The sequence below is a fragment of the Antechinus flavipes genome, chromosome X, assembly GCF_016432865.1.
Source record: "Antechinus flavipes isolate AdamAnt ecotype Samford, QLD, Australia chromosome X, AdamAnt_v2, whole genome shotgun sequence".
Classification (NCBI taxonomy): Eukaryota; Metazoa; Chordata; class Mammalia; order Dasyuromorphia; family Dasyuridae; genus Antechinus; species Antechinus flavipes.
Window position 1 is genome coordinate 40,628,122 of NC_067404.1, and position 21,961 is coordinate 40,650,082.

The 21,961-nt window shown below is 40.5% G+C and overlaps 2 protein-coding genes across 2 annotated transcripts in view; both read right to left on the reverse strand.

Moving 5' to 3' along the window:
* SLC9A6 (solute carrier family 9 member A6) overlaps window positions 1-21,714 on the reverse strand; it is a 32,546-nt gene extending 10,832 nt beyond the window's left edge. The window contains exons 1-12 of the mRNA XM_051967873.1: window positions 21,365-21,714; window positions 17,560-17,759; window positions 16,239-16,316; window positions 15,840-15,916; window positions 15,363-15,475; window positions 12,643-12,748; window positions 8,698-8,839; window positions 6,995-7,100; window positions 6,549-6,637; window positions 3,550-3,663; window positions 1,215-1,326; window positions 99-252 (exon numbers count right to left, since the gene is read on the reverse strand). Of these exons, the coding sequence (XP_051823833.1) occupies window positions 99-252; window positions 1,215-1,326; window positions 3,550-3,663; window positions 6,549-6,637; window positions 6,995-7,100; window positions 8,698-8,839; window positions 12,643-12,748; window positions 15,363-15,475; window positions 15,840-15,916; window positions 16,239-16,316; window positions 17,560-17,759; window positions 21,365-21,692 (1,619 nt within the window). The 5' untranslated portion in view covers window positions 21,693-21,714. The remainder of the gene's footprint in view (window positions 1-98; window positions 253-1,214; window positions 1,327-3,549; window positions 3,664-6,548; window positions 6,638-6,994; window positions 7,101-8,697; window positions 8,840-12,642; window positions 12,749-15,362; window positions 15,476-15,839; window positions 15,917-16,238; window positions 16,317-17,559; window positions 17,760-21,364) is intronic.
* FHL1 (four and a half LIM domains 1) overlaps window positions 1-21,961 on the reverse strand; it is a 437,533-nt gene that overhangs the window by 179,233 nt on the left and 236,339 nt on the right. The window lies entirely within an intron of this gene.

The window sequence follows — 21,961 nt, forward strand, 5'->3', positions numbered from 1 at the left end:
GCCTGAAATTGTTCCTCAAACTCCCAATTTGTCTGACAAAATGTCTGAATTGTAATTTAACATCACAACAGCAAGGCATCTGTCTAGTTTGCACTTACCGGATGTTTAGACATGACAACATGGCCGTGGTGCCCCCACCAAACACCCACACAGTAAAAAACACAATCAGGAGTGTTGTGCTGAACATCATCTGCCTTGCATAGGTGGCAGTGTCCCGAATGGCCAAGGCAAAGGCCATCGCACCACGAAGACCTGAAAGGAAAAGGGATTGTTTTATGCTATTAACCCATCGTCCATGGGTTAATCCAAGAAATCCACAGAAGCCAAAGGATTTCGGAGAAACGGGAAATAATGAAAAATAACCTTTTTTTTAATAGAAAAAAAAATAAAGTCTTGTACACAGTGCTAACCATCATTCATCTTTCTCCTCCCCACCTCATCTCCCAAGTCCTCTTCTATTTCCTACTTAACAATACCAAGTAAAACATTATAAGGGAGCAGTTAAGTGTCAAAATGTGGTGGAGTTTGGTTACAATAGGTCAATGACATTATTGCCAAACCACATTCCTCTACGTAGAAATGTATTCCCACTCCTCCAAATCCAATATAACAAAAGCTTTTCGTGAACAGGGACTGGCCAGAACCATGGCCGAGTGCTTTGAACAAAGTAGGCACTTCATAAATGCTTGCTGAATGTGATCCAATTAAACTAGAAATTGAGAGCTAAAATGAGGAAAAATAATCACGGTAGGCAAAGGGGCATAATTCACCACAAAATGACCTCCACCAACTGTTCTTAAGTGTCTAGTAGGCACCAGGCACTGTGCTAAGCTCTGGAGATACAAAAAGAGGCAAAAAATAGTCCTAGTCCTCAAAGAGCTTATACTCTAATGGACTTTTGGACATTTCACCATAAAATTCTAACTTCAATACCCAAAATACATGAAAGTGCTCCGATTTCAACAGTGTGAGGAATTCTTCACACTGCTGCCTCCAACAACTGCAGATGGCAACCCATCTAAGGCAAGATTGGAACGCAGGGCTTCCTGGGTCCAAGCCCAGCACTTCTAAGCCACTACAGCACAGCTGCCTCTCTTGTCACTTCAATAATTAAAAGGATTTGATGTCACCGGCAGCCATTTCCATTTAGAGGATCATTTCGTATTCTGCGTGGTGGCTTGGGGAGGAAAGAGAGAAGAGAATCACATACTCACCAGCAAACATCATCATATGTTGGAAATTTGATCCGATCTTATTTCTTCTGCCCAAATTAAGTAAAAAGGATAAAGGATAAATATTGGCAGCTCTTCCCAAGAAAATGGCAAGCTAAACACATTAACATGTTAAGGATCAATTTCTTTCACTTGTTTAAATTTAATTGTTAAAATGATGATAATGGTGATGGGTGAAAGTCTGAGACACTGAACTCAAATTCTAAAGCAAGATAAATTATTAAAAGGGACAGTTTGTGAACACCTGGAAGCAGGTAATCACTAAACCCCAGCATGGTTACACTGAGAACAAATCACTCTAGACTAACCTAATTTCCTTTTTTGACAGGATTATTAGACTAAGGGAAGGCTGGTGCTACAGTTGAATTACAGCAAGGCACCAGATGAGATCTTTCACGATATCCTTGTGGAGATGGATAGATGTGGCCTGGGTTATAGTACAGTTAAATGGGTTCAAAACGGGATGACTGATGAGAACCAAGATTCTGATTAATGGAGTGAAGACAACCGGACCCAAATCTTAGTCCGGGGCTCCATCTTGTTGAGCATTATCGGATTTAGGTAAAAGAAAAAGATGGCATTCTTTATCAGATTTGTAGAGGAGTTAAAGCTGGGAGGAATAGTTAATACATTGGGATCTAAAAAGGTCAAAAGCTTGAAATCATAGGCTAAATGGTGCTCGTTTTGTCCTTTTCCAGGAGGACCAATCAGATCATGAGATTTTATCTTGACTTGTATATGAATTGGATTTAAGTGAGGCAGAGTTGTCCAAAGTCATCAGCTTTACTCTTTCTTCCAGTCACCTGAAATCCAGTGGCAAGACAACGAGTCTCGGCCTGGCATGCAGTGGATGACCTTGGCATCCTCCATGTTTGACCAAGCTCTAAACACTCCGTAACGCCTGCTTCCTTTGCCTTCGTGACTTTTAGAACAAATTGTTCACATCTGCCCATTTTGCTATGGAAAGCTTCACATGCTCAGGGCAGACATTCCCCTAACTTTACACGTGGGTTAAAAGAAAAATCAATTGTACAAAAATAAGACAGGGGATACATGTCTGAAAAGAAGTTCTGGTAGGTTCTATTGGACTGAAAGCTCATTATGAGCTAGCAATGATTATTATAATATGATGGCTAACAGCTGAAAATTGATTTAAGTAATAAGGAGAATAGTAACTTATAATTATATGGTTTCAAAGGGCTTTTCTCACCTCCCTATAAGTACTTTTGTCCCCATTTTACAGATGAGGAAAATGAGGTTCAGAGAGTTGAAGAGTGACTTGGTAAGGCCACATAGATTCAAACTTGGGCTGGCTGACTCCAAGGCTGTCCAATCTCACTACAGTGTTTCTAAACTATGGAATTCAGAACAAGCTTGTTGCCTGGTCAGGCCATCGCTAAGAAATCCTGTGGCAAAATGAAAATGTTTCCCTGCCCCATTTGTTAGGCACTGACTTCTATTCCCTCTTAAGCGTCCCTTCCTTAAGATGCAGAACAGGGAACCTTAATTACCTTGCCCTTTTAAGATCTGGAATGGGCCTGATCCAAGTGTGGCCCTCCTGTTTGGCTGGTAAGAAAGGGTACTTACCATGTGAGCAGATGAAGTTTAGGGAGAAGAGTATTCTCATATCTTTCCTAAAGGCCTAAGGAACACAGAACTCAAGGGAGAGGAAAAAATACTTACTAACTTCACTTTATTTTCATAGATTAATTATAGAATTGTCTTTGTCACTCTGCTACATAGGACAAGAATACAGAAGTCAAAGAGGCCAAGGGAAAAGCAAAGTTCGGGGACTAGCGGAGCCAATGAGAATGCCCAAGTGAACACTCCTTGGGATGATCAAAGGACAACCTGCAACTCTGAAGAGAGGATTTTCTTCAGTTTTTTTGTTTCCAGCTTGGTTGCCTGCTCCTGCCTCATTGGGTCTTTCTCGCGGTCTGGAAACATGTTGATTTAGTGGGCTTCTTTAGTGAGCAGTTTTCCCCTCTTCCTTAGTAATCCATCTCCTGTTTTAAGGCCTGTGCTTGCTGTTCACAACCAAGCTGAGTTTACAGACCAACGTTTTAGTAACGAGGGCAGTTGGCCATTTGGTGAAATGTAGTGAATTTTTGGCTGAAGATACACTTTGGAAATCGCTATCTCTTTGAACAAATTTGAGAACAAGGGGTGGGGGGGTAAGGGGAGAATGGAAATTCCTAGTATTTTTGGCCTGAGAAAACTTTTTATACATATACTATAAATGTATTCTTGTGCCCTCCCAATCCAAAACAGGGCAAATGCAAAATGTCCCCAAATACTATCAGACGAGCAAGGATACAAAAGCGCCTACCACGAAGGTCGGGTTAAAGACATGGTTTTGGAAAGTGAAGAGTGTCAGTCCCATGTATGAGAAGATGAAATTTTCCGCCAAGAAATTGAGAAGCTCAAACAACTAAAAAAAAATGGTTTAAAAAATGTTTTCTAGGCAAGATATAAGGTTCCATTCTCTTCACCCATGCTTGAATCACATAGAACACATTCACATATCCTAAAAACTGATGGAAGACAAACATGTGTAGCTGCCCACTCCAAACCCCTCAAATTTCCAGGAGTCAATCTCTGATGATCAAGACCCAGCTTCCCCCTTTCCAACTTCTCTACTTCTGTCAACCAACGGCATCATCATTCTCCTCCTCATCCTTGGATCTTCATTACAGAATTTAATTGGCTAGAGGAAGGAGAAGACTTATATTTTTTTTCTTGGGAATATTTCTTGGACCACAATAATCGTTATATTTTTAATTAAAAGCTTTTTATTTTCAAAATATATGCACGGATAATTTTCAACATTCATCCTTGCAAAACTAATAATTATTTTTTCATAACTGTAGGCTGTGACTCAAGTGTAGACTCTTATCAATCACCTCTCACCTTGATTAACATTAACAGCTTCCTAAAGGATTTCCTTTTCTCTAGTTACTCCATCATCATCTGGCTACTCTTCCATTACCTTCCACCCAGTGAATTTTTCCTAAGCCACCATTCGTATTAATTTACAACTCTGTTCAAAATGGGGCTCCTCACTGCCAAACCCTTTCACCTTCTTGGATTGCTGGGATGTTTTGCCGTTGCTTTTTCACTATCCTGGGAGCTAGGCAGTGGAAGCAGAAGAATCATTTTGTGGATGAGGAATTTGAGACTCCGAAAAGTCAGGGGTTTTGTTCATGGGTTCCAAGAGACTAAGTGTCAGAGAGAGGTGGGGTTGTAATCCAGAACTCTCTGGATTCTAAGGCTAGCACTCAAAAGGTTCTGTCCTGCTGCCACGGGATCAAGATTCAAGCTCATTATCATGTTGCCAGACTCAGCCTGGAGACACTGCCTAGTCTCCAATGGCATGATTATCTCCCTGAAAGATGGGAAGGAAGGCCATCACAGCTTTGGTTATTTTGTATTCTCCACAGTGGCTATATTGTTGAGTGTCTAAATTCAAGACACAGAGAGCTCCATCCTCTACCTTTTTCAGGTAAGATTGTGCATGATGCTAAGTGAAATGAGCAGAACCAGATCATTATATACCTCAACAACGATACTGTTTGAGGATGTATTCTGATGGAAGTGGATCTCTTCGATAAAGAGAGTTAATTCAGTTCCAATTGATCAAGAATGGACAGAAGCAGCTACACCCAAAGAAAGAACACTGGGAGATGAATATAAACTGCTTGCATTTTTGTTTTTCTTCCCGGGTTATTTTTACCTTCTGAATCCAATCCTCCCTGTGCAACAAGAGAACTGTTCGGTTCTGCACACATATATTGTATCTAGGATATACTGTAACCTATCCAACATGTAAAGGACTGCTTGCCATCTGGGGGAGGGGGTGGAGGGAGGGAGGGGAAAAATCGGAACAGAAGTGAATGCAAGGGATAATGCTGTAAAAAAAATTACCCTGGCATGGGTTCTGTCAATAAAGTTATTTAAAAAAAAAAAAAAGATTGTGCATGAAAAGGGCTGGGCTGACACTTTTGTAATTACCACTCCTAGCGTGGGTCTTCTGTCTTACTCCCTATAGGGCACTTTCTTGCAGTTGCACTGCTTGGAGAATAGCTTGATTTCTTATAAATTACACTCAACTCCTCTTCCCACCCTCCACCCACTGTCCCAGATCTTACCATCCTTCAAGAACCAACTCAAGTTCTCCCTCTTCCATGAAGCATTCCTGACACGTCCACAGTACCATGAGCCCTGCCTTCTATGAATCCTATTATCACACATCATGTCACTATTGGACAATCAGGATCACACACTGACCCGTATGAGACTTTTCTCACTACCTGGGCTAAAAAGGAAGGACTCTCCTCTCTCCCTCACTTTAGTTCCTCTCTCTCCTCATTTCTGTTCCTTTCTCTGTCTCTCTCTTTCCTTCTACTTCTCCTTTGTTTTCTGTTTCTGCCCCCTTCTTCACTGTTTCTCTCTCTTTTCTCTTCTCTGTCTTTCTCCTATTTCTCTCTCTTCTTCCCTTTATTTCTCTCTCTCCCTCTCCTACATTTTTCTTCCTCTCTCCATCTGTCTCCCTCTCGGTCTCTTTCACATCTCTTCACTGTACCCAGCAAAATGCTGGTCTCATAGGTGAGCTAAATCTGTAACAAGGAGCAACCCAGGTTTAAAAAACAAAACACTTGATTAAAAGTACTCTGTCTCCAAGTTGAAAGGAAAAACAGTATCTCTTGGAGCCACAAACTCAATTCGTTAACAAGAAAAATGTCTTTGCTGCCGCTTCACTAATAGTCAGTGCATCCTTTCTAACTAATCCCGCCTGGTCCTAATCACTTAAGTAGCCCGAGAACGCTTACTCTCTCCACACGGCTGTAATCAAGTACAAATTTGTATCTGGCACATTTTTCATCCATTGTCCTCCCTCCCTCATTAGCCTGCAAATTGGAGGGTCTGGGCTCTGCCGGATCCTCACAGATACCCTGCCTGCGGGATCACTCAAGATGCCTCTGTAGGAGCTGGGCCACCACTGCTCTCATGGCCGCAGCATGTCTGGAGATGTCAGTGATGAGACAGCAACAGAGGAGACAGGCAAGTTAGCCCTTACTGGACCTCCCAGAAGGCTGCAGCCCCTGTCACCTTCCTCAAGGCTGCTACAAATGGAGAAATCTGAAGGGGCCCGGGGAGCTCATGGTCCTGTCCACCTCACTCCCGCCCACCCCAGGGAGGAACAGTCAGGGGCCAGACTGGGCAAACAAGCCATGGGCGCTTTGGGCATCCAATCCAAAGGCCGCTGCTTGGTAAAGAAGCAGACCATTCGGATATGAGTTTCCAGGTCTCTCTTACCTGCTTGGTTCTATGCTGAGAATCCGGAGACAAGTTGTTGTACGTATAGTGTGCCTGTGTGATGCCACAAAACAAGACCGCCACTACACCTGCAGTGAGGACAAAGTCCAGATTTAGCTAAGAAATTCATACTAGCAAAAAAGGAACTCCCTAACTTTTTTTTTTGACACTTGGTCCCCTTAATTCTGCATTTCTCCCATGGTTTCATGTGAAAAGTGATTTTACTTTCTAATGCAAAAATTGTGGGGGGGGGACCACAATCTAGAGAAATGTGTTTGTGTACTTGATGAGGGGCTCACTCTTCCAGACTTTCTTTGGTGGGAGAGGAAAAGACGGGGGGAGGGGGGGAGAAGGAACAGGAGGGAGGAAGACCGAGGGGGAGGGAGGATGAGTCAGCCCAGCCATTCCCTCTCAATGTTTAAAATCACAAAGGTAACATGACCTACCAGTGAAACCCCAGGCTTCGGCCAGAAGGAAAGTACTCCAGGACATCAAGAAGAACAGCCCTGTTTCCAGCAAGTGGAACTCTCGCAGTTTGGTGAACTTCGTCACGTAAGACTGTTAAGGTTGATCTCAAAATGAGGAAATGCACTTTCATTGCAGCATAAGAAATTGGCAAGCTCATATACTTTTTCCACCCCTCCCTCAACATTATGAAAACAAAATCTAATTGATGTAACAAAAAAGAATAAAAAAAGTTTCATTTGGGTCTCAAGGCTTTTTAACCTGGGAATCAGTGGATTAAAATTTTTTTTCATTATAATTGATTTCCTTGGTAATTTTTAAAAAATAGGGTTCTGAGAAAAGGTCTTAAAGGCCTCTCCAAGGGGTGCAGGATCCCAAAGGTTAGGAAGCCCCTACTCTGACTGAGAGGGGGACCCACGGCTTCTCCTTCAGAAAGCAAGCCTATGGTCGCCGTATCCTTTTTAGTCAAAGTCAATTATAGTCTTCTATCGTCTTCCCCCAAATTTGTGGAGAAAAGAACAAAATATAGAGGCAAGAGCAGCAGATCTGAATAAATTACAACTAAGCTCTCTTGCACACATGTCAAGATGGTCTCCAAGCTAAAACTGCATATCTGTATTAGCCTTTTTGATTTTCCAAAGCATTTTTATAGCTCATCTTATCCTATAACTTCCCAGTGAAGTAATCAAAGCATTGTACACATAGGGGAAACCGAAGAACAAAAATGACTTGCCTCCAAAATGATTGCTTCTGGTTGGTTACCCATACAGTGAGATGTTCAAATGATTCTCTTCATTTACCTTCCAAGAGAAAAGAGTACTACCTCCCCCACAAAAGCAAACTAAAAGACCTTGGGAGAAATCTTAAGCAAAATGTATAAATTATTAACAGAACTGAGATTCCAGCTATACTAATTACCTGCCACATGAACTTGGGCAAGTCCCTTCCATTCCCCGGAGCTTAGTCCCAGTAAGAAGTGAGAGGATTGGACACTTATCAGAGTACTGGGTCTGGAGTCAAATCCACCCACAGATACCTCTGAGATGTGTGACCCTAGGCAAGTCATTTAACCTGTTTGCCTCCATTTCCTTATCTGTAAAATGGGGATTATAACAATACTCACCTCCCAGGGTTGCTGTGAGGATCAAATGAGACAATATTTATAAAGTTCTTGGCACATAGTAGGCACTTCATAAATGCTTATTCCCTTCCCACCCTCTCCGTTTGACATTACAGGAGAAGATGAAACTACTCAGATTTCTCCTTACCCAAGCTATATATGTGACCTATTGGATACCACGGCCACTTTTCTCATTAACCGAAGTGCCAAAAATTACATGTCATTCTGGTGGGAAAGAACTAACAGGCATTTTAAGACAGAAAATACTGTAACTGTACATACATTCACATGAATTTGTTCTGGAACTTTCAAAAAAGGAAGGAGGGGTGGAAATATACCAAATTCCTCTTTTGCTATAAAACTCACCCCTATAATAATATAAAAACTACAAAATCTTTTCCCTGGTGCAAAATTGGTCCAAGTTGTTATCTGGTCCTTTGGAAAAAAAAAAGTGACTGAGATTCAGCAATCATAAGACAAGCCCACATTTTACCTACATTTCAAATCCCAAAGCATAAATGCTGGACACAGAAGTACCTTCCCCAAAGAGCAAAGAAAGGATATCAAAGCTGTGACCACTCCAGTGGCAGCTCCCATAGCAAAGGAACCACTGAATATCCCCAGGAAGATTCCAATAGACTTAAACATGGCTGTCACATCAAATGTGTGGCTATTGTCTCCAGCTGGCTGATAGGCCACGATAGAACTGAAAAAGGGAAAGACTTCACTTATTAAGAAGTGAAGAAAGAGACTTTGCAATTCTTATGTGAAAACTAATGTTCAAGATGGGGATGGCACTGGAGAAAGGGGCTATTTGGCTTCGAGTTGCTGAAATAAGAATTTCAGTAACTCGAAGCCAAATAGCCTACCTGCCCAATCTCCATGTGCATACAAGAAAACCTCAGCTATTGGCTCAAATGTCAATTTTAGTTACAGATTAAAAATAATATATATATATGTATATATATATATATATATATATATATATACACACACACACACAGTACAATGGTATATTCATATATACATATATATGTATATACCATTGTACTGTGTATGAAAACTGGATTAAGCTTCTAGCTCCCTCCTTCCAGCCAGTTATCTGAACACGGAGCAGGAAGAAAGTTCTGTTCGAGCGCTCTTAGCATCTGAGTGCTTCACAACCCTACATACTAATGTGACCAAGATAATGAAAACTGGGCCCACTTATTCTGAGCAGAGGCATCAACACATCAACACTGCTCGAGATGCAAACCTGGTTTGCTTGAAGTACTTTTCAGCCATAAGAACCACCCCCAGAACTACACAGGGGAATGAACATTTTGCAGAGAGGAGGACCCATAGAGACTGCTCACTGAGCTCAAGCAGTTATAACAATCCACTTGTCAGCATCTCCAGCGAATCCATTTCTCCCCCACCCCACTGGAATATTAACTACCCCAGTCACTCTGTAATAGTCAAGCCCCCGACATTTAACAGGATGCCTTCCCTACCTCAACTTTTTAACCCAAATCTGGGTCGAACAGGACTTTGGCAGTACTCACCCTCTGAAACAGACACAGATTTAAAAAGCAAACTGGGTCCCCAGTAACAACACTCTATTCCTAAATCAGTTTTGGATTTAGTTAATTAGTTACTAGAGGTATAAAAAGAAATCCCTGTCAGATCACAGAATCAAAAAAGGTGCATCAGTGAAAGGGAAGTAAGGGGATGGCCAGGGAACCCTCCAAACAGACAAAACACATGTTCCTTTTATCCTCCCTGTGGTTACTGCAATATGCTTCTGATTACAAGTATAAAAAATGTTCGGTATATTGCATAGACAAGACTCTCTTTATATCCATCTACCAGTTTAAGTCAATAAAATATGCTTAAAACCAAACAAAATATACAAAAATTGAGGCAAATCTAGGGAAGGGGGTGGGAGGAAAGGGGGAGGGATTTGGAACACAAGATTTTGCAAGGGATAGTGTTGAAAAGTTATCCATGCATATGTTTTGAAAAGAAAAAGCTTTAGTGAAAAAATCGAGGCAAGTGAAAGTTGATATTAAATTTCATATTCGGACTCAAAATGAAAAATGTAAACATGTGGGTGAAATATTTCAAAGTAACATAATGTCTCTGATGGAGAGATCTCATATTGATAAAATAACTGATATAGTTATTTGAATTAATATTTGAAACTTTAATGAATTAATGTTTGAAGAGTTCTTTTTTTTTAAACGGCCTGGGTCACTCTACTACAGAGAGACACACTCGTGATAAGAGGATAGACAACAGCTCACCAGTGATAAGAAAGGCTTGCTCCCTTTCCCGAGGGATATTTTCAGAGTAATGCTTCCAATAAAACACCTATAATTTGGCTTGAAAAGATTAATCTTCCTCAGCTTTCCCCTTGTCAAAGTATAGATGATCGGAATGAATCATCCCAATCATTCATCTATATACTCATTTGCAAGGAACCCAAAACAAAATGTCACTGAAAAATGAAGATTAACCTCGAGTTAAAAGCAGATGGAGTGCTTGCATTCATTTAAAAAAAAAAAGTAGCCTCCAGACTGAAGCTGTAGCTCAGGTTTTCACCCTCAAGCAACACCTTATCTCACAGAAGCATAATTTGAGCCTCCTGAAACTAAGTATTTCTCAATGGCTTCTCTTACCTTTTCTTACGTCTAAAACTCAGGCCCAGGGCCTGCTCCCCTTTCTCTAATGCAGAGGATGCTGGGTGATAGATGGGGGCAAATCCATCTTAACTACTTCGTGGCACAAACTCTTTTACTCCCAGCCATCCCAGACTTGGGGTTTTTGGAACTATCCAAAAAGCAAATGAAGGGTGCTGCTAAAGGCATTAGCAAGCACTCTAGCTGGTAATGTCCTGGGGCCAATGAAACCTTGACACGGTCTGTTTCTTTCCTGCTTGGAGATGGGAATTCATTTACCCAACTGGGTTAAGACAATCATGCAGCCTCTCCAAAGGCAGTGGGATGTGAGGCAAGGAGCACTGGCTTATGGAAGCTTGAGTTTCATCTCTCCATGGGCAAGTGGGCATAGAACCTGCTCATCTATAAAACGGGGAAAACACTGGCACTAACTCCAGGGGGAAGGAGAAGAGGGGGGTGAGCTAGGTGAGGGAAGCACCTTCTCAAGCTCAGAGTGCTAAAGAAATTTAAGCTCTTATTATACCTGGTGTTCTTCAAAGAGGGCATCTTCAGAGGCATCCAGCCAATAATGACAAGTCAATTTTTAAAAAAATTATTCTTTACCAATATTTACACTGCTATGTTAAACCCTAAAGCTTTCCAGATGATTTTTAAAAATCCAACTTTCTAAAATAATATTGCTGACTTCAAATAGGAAAAAACCTTTGGGTTGTTGTTGTTTTACCATCGTCCCCCTTCCCAACTCTCCAGCCCTGAGGCCAATGAGAAAGACAGACTGTTTGCCAGGGACATTTTCAGGGAGCACAGAAAATCAAGAAGTTAGCTCCCCCTGTACTCTTTTCTTCTTTGAAATCAGCATCAGTGAGCCAAGATATACAAATGATCCAGAAAATTGGGATCTTAATAGGACTGAAAGCTCCATGAGGACAGAGGCTGGATGCTTATTTAAATTTTTTTATCTCCCTCAGCAACTAGCACAGTGCTTTCCACCCACAGCAAGTCCTTTAATGAACATTTGTTGGGAGGAATGTGTTGTTTTTAGCAACTCAGAAAACAACACAGCTAGAAGCCTTGTAATTCCTTTTTCCTTCTCCCAATTAGTGCACAGTTTTGACTCTGCATCTAGATTCACCAAAGGAAATAAAATTGTTTAAATCTCTGTAAGAAATTAGTCTTATGCTTTATTTCCTGAATTAACTATATATGAGCTGTGAACAGCTGCGAAAATTCAGTGATGAGGATGAGAGATGGGGAAAAAGGCTTTCCAAAACTATACTCGTTGAAATCTGTTGGTCCAACTTACTGCCACATCAAACCAAATCTTAAATGACAAAACTCAGGAGGAGGAAATGAAATCAGTACGGGAGAGCCAATACCCAAAAAATGGTTTCTCATTTGATGGCAAGGCAAAAAAGGGTACTTAGGATGGTTAAATCCATTCTTCTATTATATCCAGGAGGCGAAACTTGAGGACAAAAGGGCATGAAAGAAAAAAAATATATGGGGCTTCTGTCCTCTCCATTCTTTTACCCCCACATATGGAAAGAACAAGTCCAGAGGACCTTGGGAGACTTGCTCGGTAGTGCAGGAAATTCAGAATTCCTAAATTCCTAAACCACCTACTATGGGAGGAGGGAGGAGATCAACTGGCATAGCAACTGTAATCTAGAAATTCTAACAATAGGAGGTAACTTAGGTAATGCCCACGTGTTTATATTTTATTCAAAGTAATTCTGCAGTTTAGAAATAATTTGATTCAGATTACATTTGATTAGACAGGGGATTTGTGGCTCATATGCCATAATACTTCACACCCAAGTTTTAAGAAACAAAAACTCAACACACTTACGAAGACAATACTATAGCAACAGCATCATTAAGGACACTTTCTCCAAAGAGAAGCGCGTAGAGTTCAACATCCACTTGAAGTTCGTGGAATATGGCAAGAACAGTCACTGACAAAGACAAAAATTTTTTTATGTTTTAAGAAAAGTCATTATCTGGAAAGGAAACGTAATGTCAAAACATAATAAAACATTTTTCATTAATTGTAATCTTTTAATATAAAAAGGATGTCCTCATTCTCATAGAATTAAAATAGATATCATTTCATTATATTTGAAGTTGAATATATAAATCTATTTCTGCCAAAAAAATAGTCGTTATCAATACATTTGCCTCAATTGATTTTTTTATCATCATAACATGAAGTTGATTTGTTATCAGAAATTCACTCCTTCACAAAAAATTCTAACACAATTTATAACAGAAATTTAGATGTGTGCCAACATTTTCTTTTATATTATTTTATCAAAAATACCATTCCCTCGATTGCATGCAGACAAAAATTTTTTTTTCCATCTCCAAAGCAGCTTAAAATAAAAGGTTTGAGTTTTGTTAATACTCGGGAGGACTCAGTATGAACACACCAAGAACATGAGCTTCAAAAATATCTCTTCTTCAGTTTCTTTTCCATCTAGATCTTACTCATAGCTTTATTGTAAGATAAAGTAATCATTTCTCTTCTATATTGTAGAATATTGTTCATATATTAGTAGAAATAGAGAGAGATAGACAGACAGATAAATAGACAGTCCCCACTGTGGATTTTACCTTGTAGCTTGTTTTCTCTATAAGATCCCCAAATATCAAAACCAATGCTTTTCATGAACAATAAACAAGGATAATGTTGGGTTTTGGTTAGTGCCAAAATCTTCCATCAAAGATAATGGCCAGAATAACAGGTGGGCTGTTTACTATAAAAAGAAGTCAATGATACTGATTCATTGACACCTTGGGGCAAGGGGGAAGGAGGCAGGAAAGAAGGAACTCACCCACAATGAAAAAACTAGTTATATGGAAACCCTAGAGAAATAAGAGACTGGAGCCATATGTATTATAACCTCTACTGCTGAGTCATGCACGCCCCACTTGCTGCATAAACCAAGGCTACCATGAAAGATTAATGTAGTCCAAAAATGCTAGAACCTCTTCCAAAGGCAACTAAAATTGAGAAGCCGGCACTTTGAAAAGATGCAATTTCCCTTGTAAAGCACTTCAACTGGAACGTACAGATATCATAACAGCAAAGCAAGAGGATACAAGAGTAACTTCCAGAATATTAAACAGTAACTTACGGCTCTCCTCTCTGGAGGTGAGCTGCTATAACATGACAAAGCTAGCCCCATGGTCCAAGGCAAAGACTGAGGAGAATGTTTATCTAGTTCAAGGAAACATAAAGTCCCCTATTTGGCAGATTCAAGAAAAAAAGAGTTTTGTTTGCACCGTCTAACTAGCTGCCTTTTACAAGCAAATGAAGAAACAGGAGGTTCAAACAACAAGGCTAAACCGATCACCTTTATAATAAGTAATCTGACTGCCTCGGGAATTTGAAAAGTATGGTAAGTCTCTTTCAGTAAGGGAGGCTGTGCAATATAATAGCTGGCTGGCTCCTGGAAAAAACAAGGAACCAAACTGTAGGCTGCAGACAGCCATAAGGTTTGAGCCTCCTGGGCTAAGATAATTTTGTATGGACACCTGTACATATGAACATTAAGAAGAAAGCCCTGGAGGGCTTTGAGAAAATCATTTGAGCTCCATCTTTAAAAGCTAAATGATACCAACTGCTGGCCTCAAAACATTATCCTGTCTGATTTTAATTCAAGGTCAGCTTATACCAGAAAAAGGACACATTTTCCTCCCTTTTCCATAAAGCCCATAGAGTTTTTCAGAGGTAACCTTAGGATTTATCATATATTAATTATTATTGATTATCATTCACAAGGTCAAAAGGCCAAATGGAACAAGCCTTTTCCAACTGAGACCAAAAGGTACAGCAGAGTGAGCTTCTGACTGAGTGCCAAAGCCTCGGCCTCTGTACTTTCTTGCCTCCTTTATTCTTCAATGGAATGTAGCCATCCACTACACTTAGGCTTGAGGAAAAGAACTACAATCCCGCTCACTCTAATTAAACTGACCTGGCAACACTAACATTTGGTAGAATGGACACAAAAGGCACAAGGGAAGCAGTCCTTTCTGTATTAAGCACCTCTTACTTAGTAAGCATAAATCCAATCTTGGAGAAACATTTTCTGCCAGGCAAACAAAAGCCTCCCAACACAATTAAACTGTACCCAGTAGAGTTAAAATTGTACCTGGTACAAACGATTTGGAACCATCATTTCACATCCTTTGTCATTTGGAAACTCTAAAGCCAGAAGTTGCAATTGCAAAGATTTTAGGTGACTATTCTCTCAGGGATATGGAAGAACTGTTTAGATGTTACTAATTTAATGAACATATTTAACTCACTTCCCACTTTCAGGTAAAAAGACACGTACCATCATGAATGATCCTAGATTAAAAAACAAACAAACTTCGAGTCTTAAATAGCATCCAATTTAATGGTCAATAAAGTACAAGTAAAACAACATGTATGCTTAAACCACAGAGAATCCCAGACTGTGGTTTTACTGCTTGGATTCAGAAAATCTACAAGATAAAATGAAACAGAAGCCACACTGCAAAAAAGGAAAGTAGGCACAAAATGCTGTTCCTTAGAAGACATACCTGGATCGGTTGCTGACACGATGGCGCCAAATAATAAGCAGTCGGTGAAATAGAAATCACCACCGAGCTGTCCTGTTGCTTTCATCAAGGTTACACAGCCATACATAATTGACCTGTTCGGTAAAAATATTTACCACTCAGACACAACACAAACTGCTGCTGAATTTTAGAACAGTGGAAAAAGCAGGGGAAAACCTAGTTGGGTATCTTCTAAGTGATCACAACTCTGAAAGCATGTCATTGTTAGGACACGGAAGCAATGTCCAGTCTTTTGAGAAACATGAGTGAATGTATAATTGCAAGCATTTCTAGCTGCATTCAGAAATACGATGCTATACAAGCTATATATACATACATGCACAAACATATATATATGTTTGTATCTCTCTAAGAGATATATATATCTCTTATATATCTTATATATCTCTTAGAGAGATTTTGAAATCCAGCTTAAATATCCCAGGCTACAATACTTACCCTATCACAAAACAAGAAATGGCTGTCCCAAGAAAAGCATATGCTAGGATTGACCCAAGGTTGCGGAAGAAATGTCTCTAAAAAATAAGGTCTTTGGTTACTCAATTTGACCAACATTTGTAGGATACATACCAACTGGCTGACAACAAAAACTCAGGATTCAGGTTTTAATATACAATGCATTATGTGGGTTAAAAGGGATAAGTGCAAAAAATCAACAATGTGAAGGTCCACACAGGAAAAGATAACAAAGTTAAAATAAAAAAAAAAAAAAGATGAGATGGGACTATAGAAAGAGCTAGTCAATAAGATTTCCAAACATAATGTGCACAGAAAAGTCAACTGAATTCAGAAACACTTGGTACCCACTATGGACCATGCAAATGTAGAAGCACCTACCCGTTTCAGACTGTATCCTGCATAAAATATAATTGGAGGAAGTAAGATATTGAAAAATACTTCGGGATCAAAAGTTACCTGTTTAAAAATCAGAAAAAAAAGTTTTAAGTTCTTTAAAATGAAAATATTTTGTAAGACCTCACACTAAGCCATTCTGTAAATGACTGGAATGATAAAAAACTAAACACTTCTACTATTAGATGGCAAGCACGTTATTACAAACTTACAGTATTGCTACTTCATCATTAAAACAGATAAAATTCAACAGGGAGAACCTAAGGAGGACAACAGTTGGCTGGTCTCCAACAGAGAAGACCTGAGAAGAAACTGAGTTCAAAGTAACATCCATGACAAGCACTAGGTGATTCTTCTTTTATGGACATTGAGTTATTTTGTTTTCCAAAGGGCAGAAGACATAGAAGTTGGAGGAGAGGAAAGTAACAACCTAAGCAATTGTGATACAGAAAAGCTAGGGAAAAGAAGCAAAATGCCAAGTTGGGAATGGGAAATGGATGCAGAGGCAAATAACTTCTGGAGTGTTTGTGTGCATGGAGGGAGGGGAGGAGAAGAGTGGCAAGAGAGATTCAATTCAGTCCCCTATATTATCCATATATCCAAATCCATCTATCATGGGAACTGATGTGGCAGTACATGTGGTGAAATAACTGCTGGAAAGATGGAACACACATCCTTTCCTTTCAGTAGAATGTAGCCTACGTTTCCAGACGTGATGGCTTTGCCAGTCAATTGCACTTAACTGTTTTCCTTTGTTCCAAAGGAAGGTTCAATGTTGAAGGGAAGAAATATATCAGGAAATGACTTTTTTTTAAAAAAAGAGAACTGTATTTAAATCTGTTTTTGGTACTTACTTGCTATGTGATCTTGGGCAAGGCAATCCTTTAACATCCCTGAGCCTCAGTTTCCTCATCTGAAAAATGAGGCTAATGCTCACATTACTACCTACCTCAGAAGGTTGTTGGAAGGAGAGTTCTTTGATAAACTGTCAAGTGCTACAGCATGAGAAGTTATTATTTTTAAGCATCTTGAAGCATTGCAACAATTGAATACGAGAAAGATTAAGGCAGTAAAACAGGTTAGAAATATTTGGAACACAATTCAAAATAGAAAATTTAGTGAGTTATGCCTTAATCAGAAAATGAAATTTCCCAAGCATTATAGTTAATTGACATTTTACTGTGTGTATTAAAAGAGTTCACTGAGTCTTTTATAATGTGTTAAAGACATTGATCATTTTTCCCTCTGCAACACTTTAGTGTTAGAATTAAAAAAAAAATCCAAAATAAACTTGTTAGAAGCTTACCTTCCTAAGCATTTCATTGTCTTGAACGTTATTGAGTTCATGTGAACTGATCTCTCCTTTCAGTGTATATTCATAAAATTTTCCACTAACATTCACTAATAAGGTAGCCGGACTTGTCTGCATTTGACAGCTTAATGTCACATTATTAACATCGCTTGGAACATGAACGCCATATCGAAGCACCAAGCCCACCAAAAGCCCTATAATTTAAAAAGAAAGAATGCTATAAGTACCTTGTGGGCATCAACCAGTTTCTTAAATCCCCTAAAAACTTCATTGGTTTTCAATGCAAAAAAAAAAAAAAAAATCAATGATGTTAGCCAAACCTGAGCTTAAGAGTCAGTACTCAGACTGAAATACAAACATGTTTGAAATTACTGCTCAATTCCTAAATCGGAGAACCTGACATCCTCATAAGCAGGGGATGGACAGATGGGTAATTTTCCCCAGTGTAATATCACAGATCACTAACCCCAATATTTCTAGAGCAGCATATAAGTAATAGAGCAGGAAGATTACCTAATGAGAAAATATCTTACAAATCATCTTTTCATAGAATCTACTGCTTCACTTCCCCATTTCATAATGCAATCAAATAAATTAATTTCCCACCTCCACCTATAATTCATTTGACATGTCCCCCCTTCCTCTATTTGTACATTTCGGGGGGGGAGGGGTTCATCCAAAATGTAGGAATTGCCATTTATCCCTCTTAAATTTCATCCTGTTGGCTTCAGTTCATTGTTCCAATCTGAAGAAGGAGAAATCAAGATTCGGATGCCCATGATGAGACATCTTATCACTGTGACATCAATCATGGCCAAAGCAGATTACATTTTATAGTCTTAAAAAAACACATACAAAAAACCCTTTGATCTGTTCATTTCTCTTAAGGCTATTGGATTAGACCTCACAGTCTCACCAGACATAGAGAACAGTCAGGAAAAAAGGCAGAATTCCTCATTTTTATTGCCCTCTGAACAATTTTCAGTGAATCATGCTAAGTGACCGACCCCTAGGTTCCTTGAAGCTTAAGGCAAAGAGAAATATGCTTCAACCTTTTCTATTACTATTTATAAGCAAATTGACATTCATTATCATAGTGGAAGATCAACTTAAAGCTCAATTTAGCTTAACAATTTTTGGCTGTGACGATGTTAAATTCTTTAAGAAAGCTAGCTATTTGAACAAAATACTCAATGGCATAGATTTCTAAAGTGTAACATGGGCAACCAACTAACCATATTAGATTATATAAATTCTAGTTTTCACCAAAAATACCCTTACTTTTTCAAAAGAAAAGAAAAGAGTTAAATACTTAAATAGTATTTCTAGGATTCAAATAGAAAAATGAACTCAGAGCTAGGAAGAAAAAAAAAACCATCAGTGACTTCAATCTTAAAAGGCTGGAGGGTAGGCAAGGAGGAAATAAAAGTACCAGTAGTTAAGATGGTATGAGAAGTACAAGAAAAAAACTGGGAAAGATGCTCAATTGGATTAAAAGAAAAACCCAAACCAAGCTTACTCTGGGCAGTGCTGAGGACTTGAAGAATTTTTGCAAGCTTTCATTCAGGCTCACACTAACCCTTAAAATCAGAGAAGTAGATAAATACCACTAATTCTCATTTTACATTTTGAGAAACCTTGAGAGGTTAAGAGAGTAATGGAAAAAAAAAAACCAACAACCGTCAAGGGGGACTAGTCAGTGGAGTGCCTTACTACATTTGGAGTGAACTCCTGGCCCCAGGCCAGACTGGAACTCGACCCTCATCTTTTAAGGCCCTGACTAGCTGGCACCTCAAGAAGCCTTTCCTGAACCTCCCAGTAGGACCTGCTCCCTCACAGCACTCTGGTCCTCTCCAATATACTTAAATACAAATGATGATTTTTTTAACCTGTCTTGTATCCCCCTAAACTTCAAAAGGGTAAAAACCTAGCCCTATTCTTTCTTTCTCTCCCCTAGCTTTGAGTAATGCTTGTTGATGAAAAATGAATTAATGTTCTTACATCAGGCAACACAGAGAAAAAAACGCCCCCTCCCAAAACAGAGACGAATAGATGTTCTTTCCTTGCTTCTCACTGATTTTATGTCCTCAGTGAATACCATAATTAATCCTTTCAACTGAAATTCTCTAGCTCTTCAAGCTTAATCATTTAACCATTTAGCAAAGGTTAACAGTGACCCACCTGATTTTTAATGCAACATTTTAAAACGATCAGAGAAAGATTTTATGCTTCCAACATACAACTGAGCATTTATAGCATTCCTTCCAGCCTAACCAAGGAAAACCTAATCTTCCTAGGAAGGAAGAATTTGGCATTTGCATATAGAACCGAACGAAACTAATATTTTTATGTGTCTTCATTTTGTCTTGTTAACTGGATTACAGACCGTCTTCCAGTTTGGGGTTATTTCCCGTGTCTAAGCACATTGTACGTATCCAACTAATGTTAATAATGATAATGAAGCTTGAGAACTACAGCAAGATGTACAAACCGGAATATCTAGACCATTTACTTGGATAAAAAGATTACATGTGCAATGGCACAAAATATCCAATATTCAATTTTACCCAAAGGCTCCCTACACAGTGGGATTATGCCCTCAGGAGTCTTTGTAAAGGAAAAGAGATGGAAAAGTTAGCCAAGTTTCCAAAACCATGATGAGCTCCAATCTAAGAAAATCATTACCTTATGGGGGAAAATGACAAGGGTTTGTGCATTTTTCTGAAACTCACAGAAAATCACCTTTTCTTATCCTCGGTGAGATACATACTCAGAGGTAAACATTTCATGAATGGAGTGGCTCTTTGGGAGCCAAAGTCTTCAACTGACTTCGAGTCTGAGGCAAAGGGGCAAACATTAGCGGGCTCCCTGCCACAGCCACAAGTGAGAAAAAAAAACAATCTCACCTGTATGCTGTGTAAAAAGGATTATTTGTGGGAAACGATCTTTTCAGACATAAACAAAGACACATAGACACAGTGATCACTCAGTGGAGTCATCTTTGATTAAGACAGTTAAGCAAAACCTCTCTAGAGGCACCAGTTTAGGAATGAGACAGATCTGTTTCTCCCAAGGGGGCTGTTTGCCATTACTTCCCTCCTTTCCCGTTAACCAAAAAGAAAAGGGAAAAAAAAAAAAAAGACTAGAAAGCCATCGAAACCACTCGTAAAGGGTTAATAATCTCACGACTGGAGAGGTGTAGTGTTTATAATTAGTTTTAGATTAACCGTCTTGATCACTGTGTAGTAACAACCATCCTGGGAAAACTTTTAACTCTTTCGTTAGCTGACTTGGGGCAATCCGAACCTCCGGCGTGGGATTCTAACAAATTCATACTAGAACGTAGCCAACAGGTTGTTAAGGAGCCGCAGCTAATTGTTATGGATCAACAGATCGGTTCCCCAAGGTCCCTTAGCTCTAAGTTTGACCACACGGGGAGTGAGAAAAGATGTTCCCTTCGTCCGCCGCGAGGACAGATAGCCCAGTGGATACGAGAAGACAAGTAGAGGTCGAATCAATTTTTCAGAGAACCCCCAAAACTGACGAGAGGACTCCTCCAGCCCAGACCTCCACCCAGGCAGGGAACCCCGATACAATTTCAGAGAAGCTACGAGGCGCGGCTCCCCACCCCATCACTTGGGCAGCCCTCCTCCCCAGGGACCCCAAGAAGCCGCGGTCCCGGGGCGGTCCCGGACCAAGGGGTGGGTCCCCTTCCCACGGGAGACGTGGCAGGAGAGGGAGAGGAAAGGAGGGGAGGGGGTCGCAAAGGGCAGGATGGGGGGCAAAGGGAGGCACTTGCCGTAAATCATAGCCAGGCCAGTCTCGTGCAGAAAACGGGCCCGTCGGTGCTTGAAGAGCCATATGGTGAGGATAGTGAGGGTGAGGAGCAAGATGAAGATGAGCAGATTGGCGCTGTCTTGCCGGTGGCTCGCCTCCGCCTGCTTCTCGGACACGATCTCCTCCTCCATGGCCCCTACAGCTCCGGCTCCGCCACCGTCCTGGGCACCCGCCCAGCCACAAGCGCCAACTGCCAACAACAGCCAGAGCAGCCGCCCGCGCGCAGGGGTTCGAGAGCCCGAGCTGCCGCTGCCGCGCACGGGAGCTCTCCGCCAGGCGCCTAGTGCCATGGTTCCCCCAGCCCCAATGCCACTGCATCCGCCCCCCGAACCAGATGCCGTTTGTTGTCCCCGGCCACTCCCGAGGGCTCATGGGAAGAGGGGCGGAGACTCGGCAGAATCGGCTCAGGATTGGCTGGCCGAACGACCGCCTACTCCTCGCGGCCAGAGCTCTTAAAGGGACCGCCACCTCGTTGGCCCCCTACAGCCCGGTGAGTGGGAGGAAGGTCATGTAAACCATCCCCCTGCCTCTGGGAAGGGCAGCATCTCGCTTACTGGCA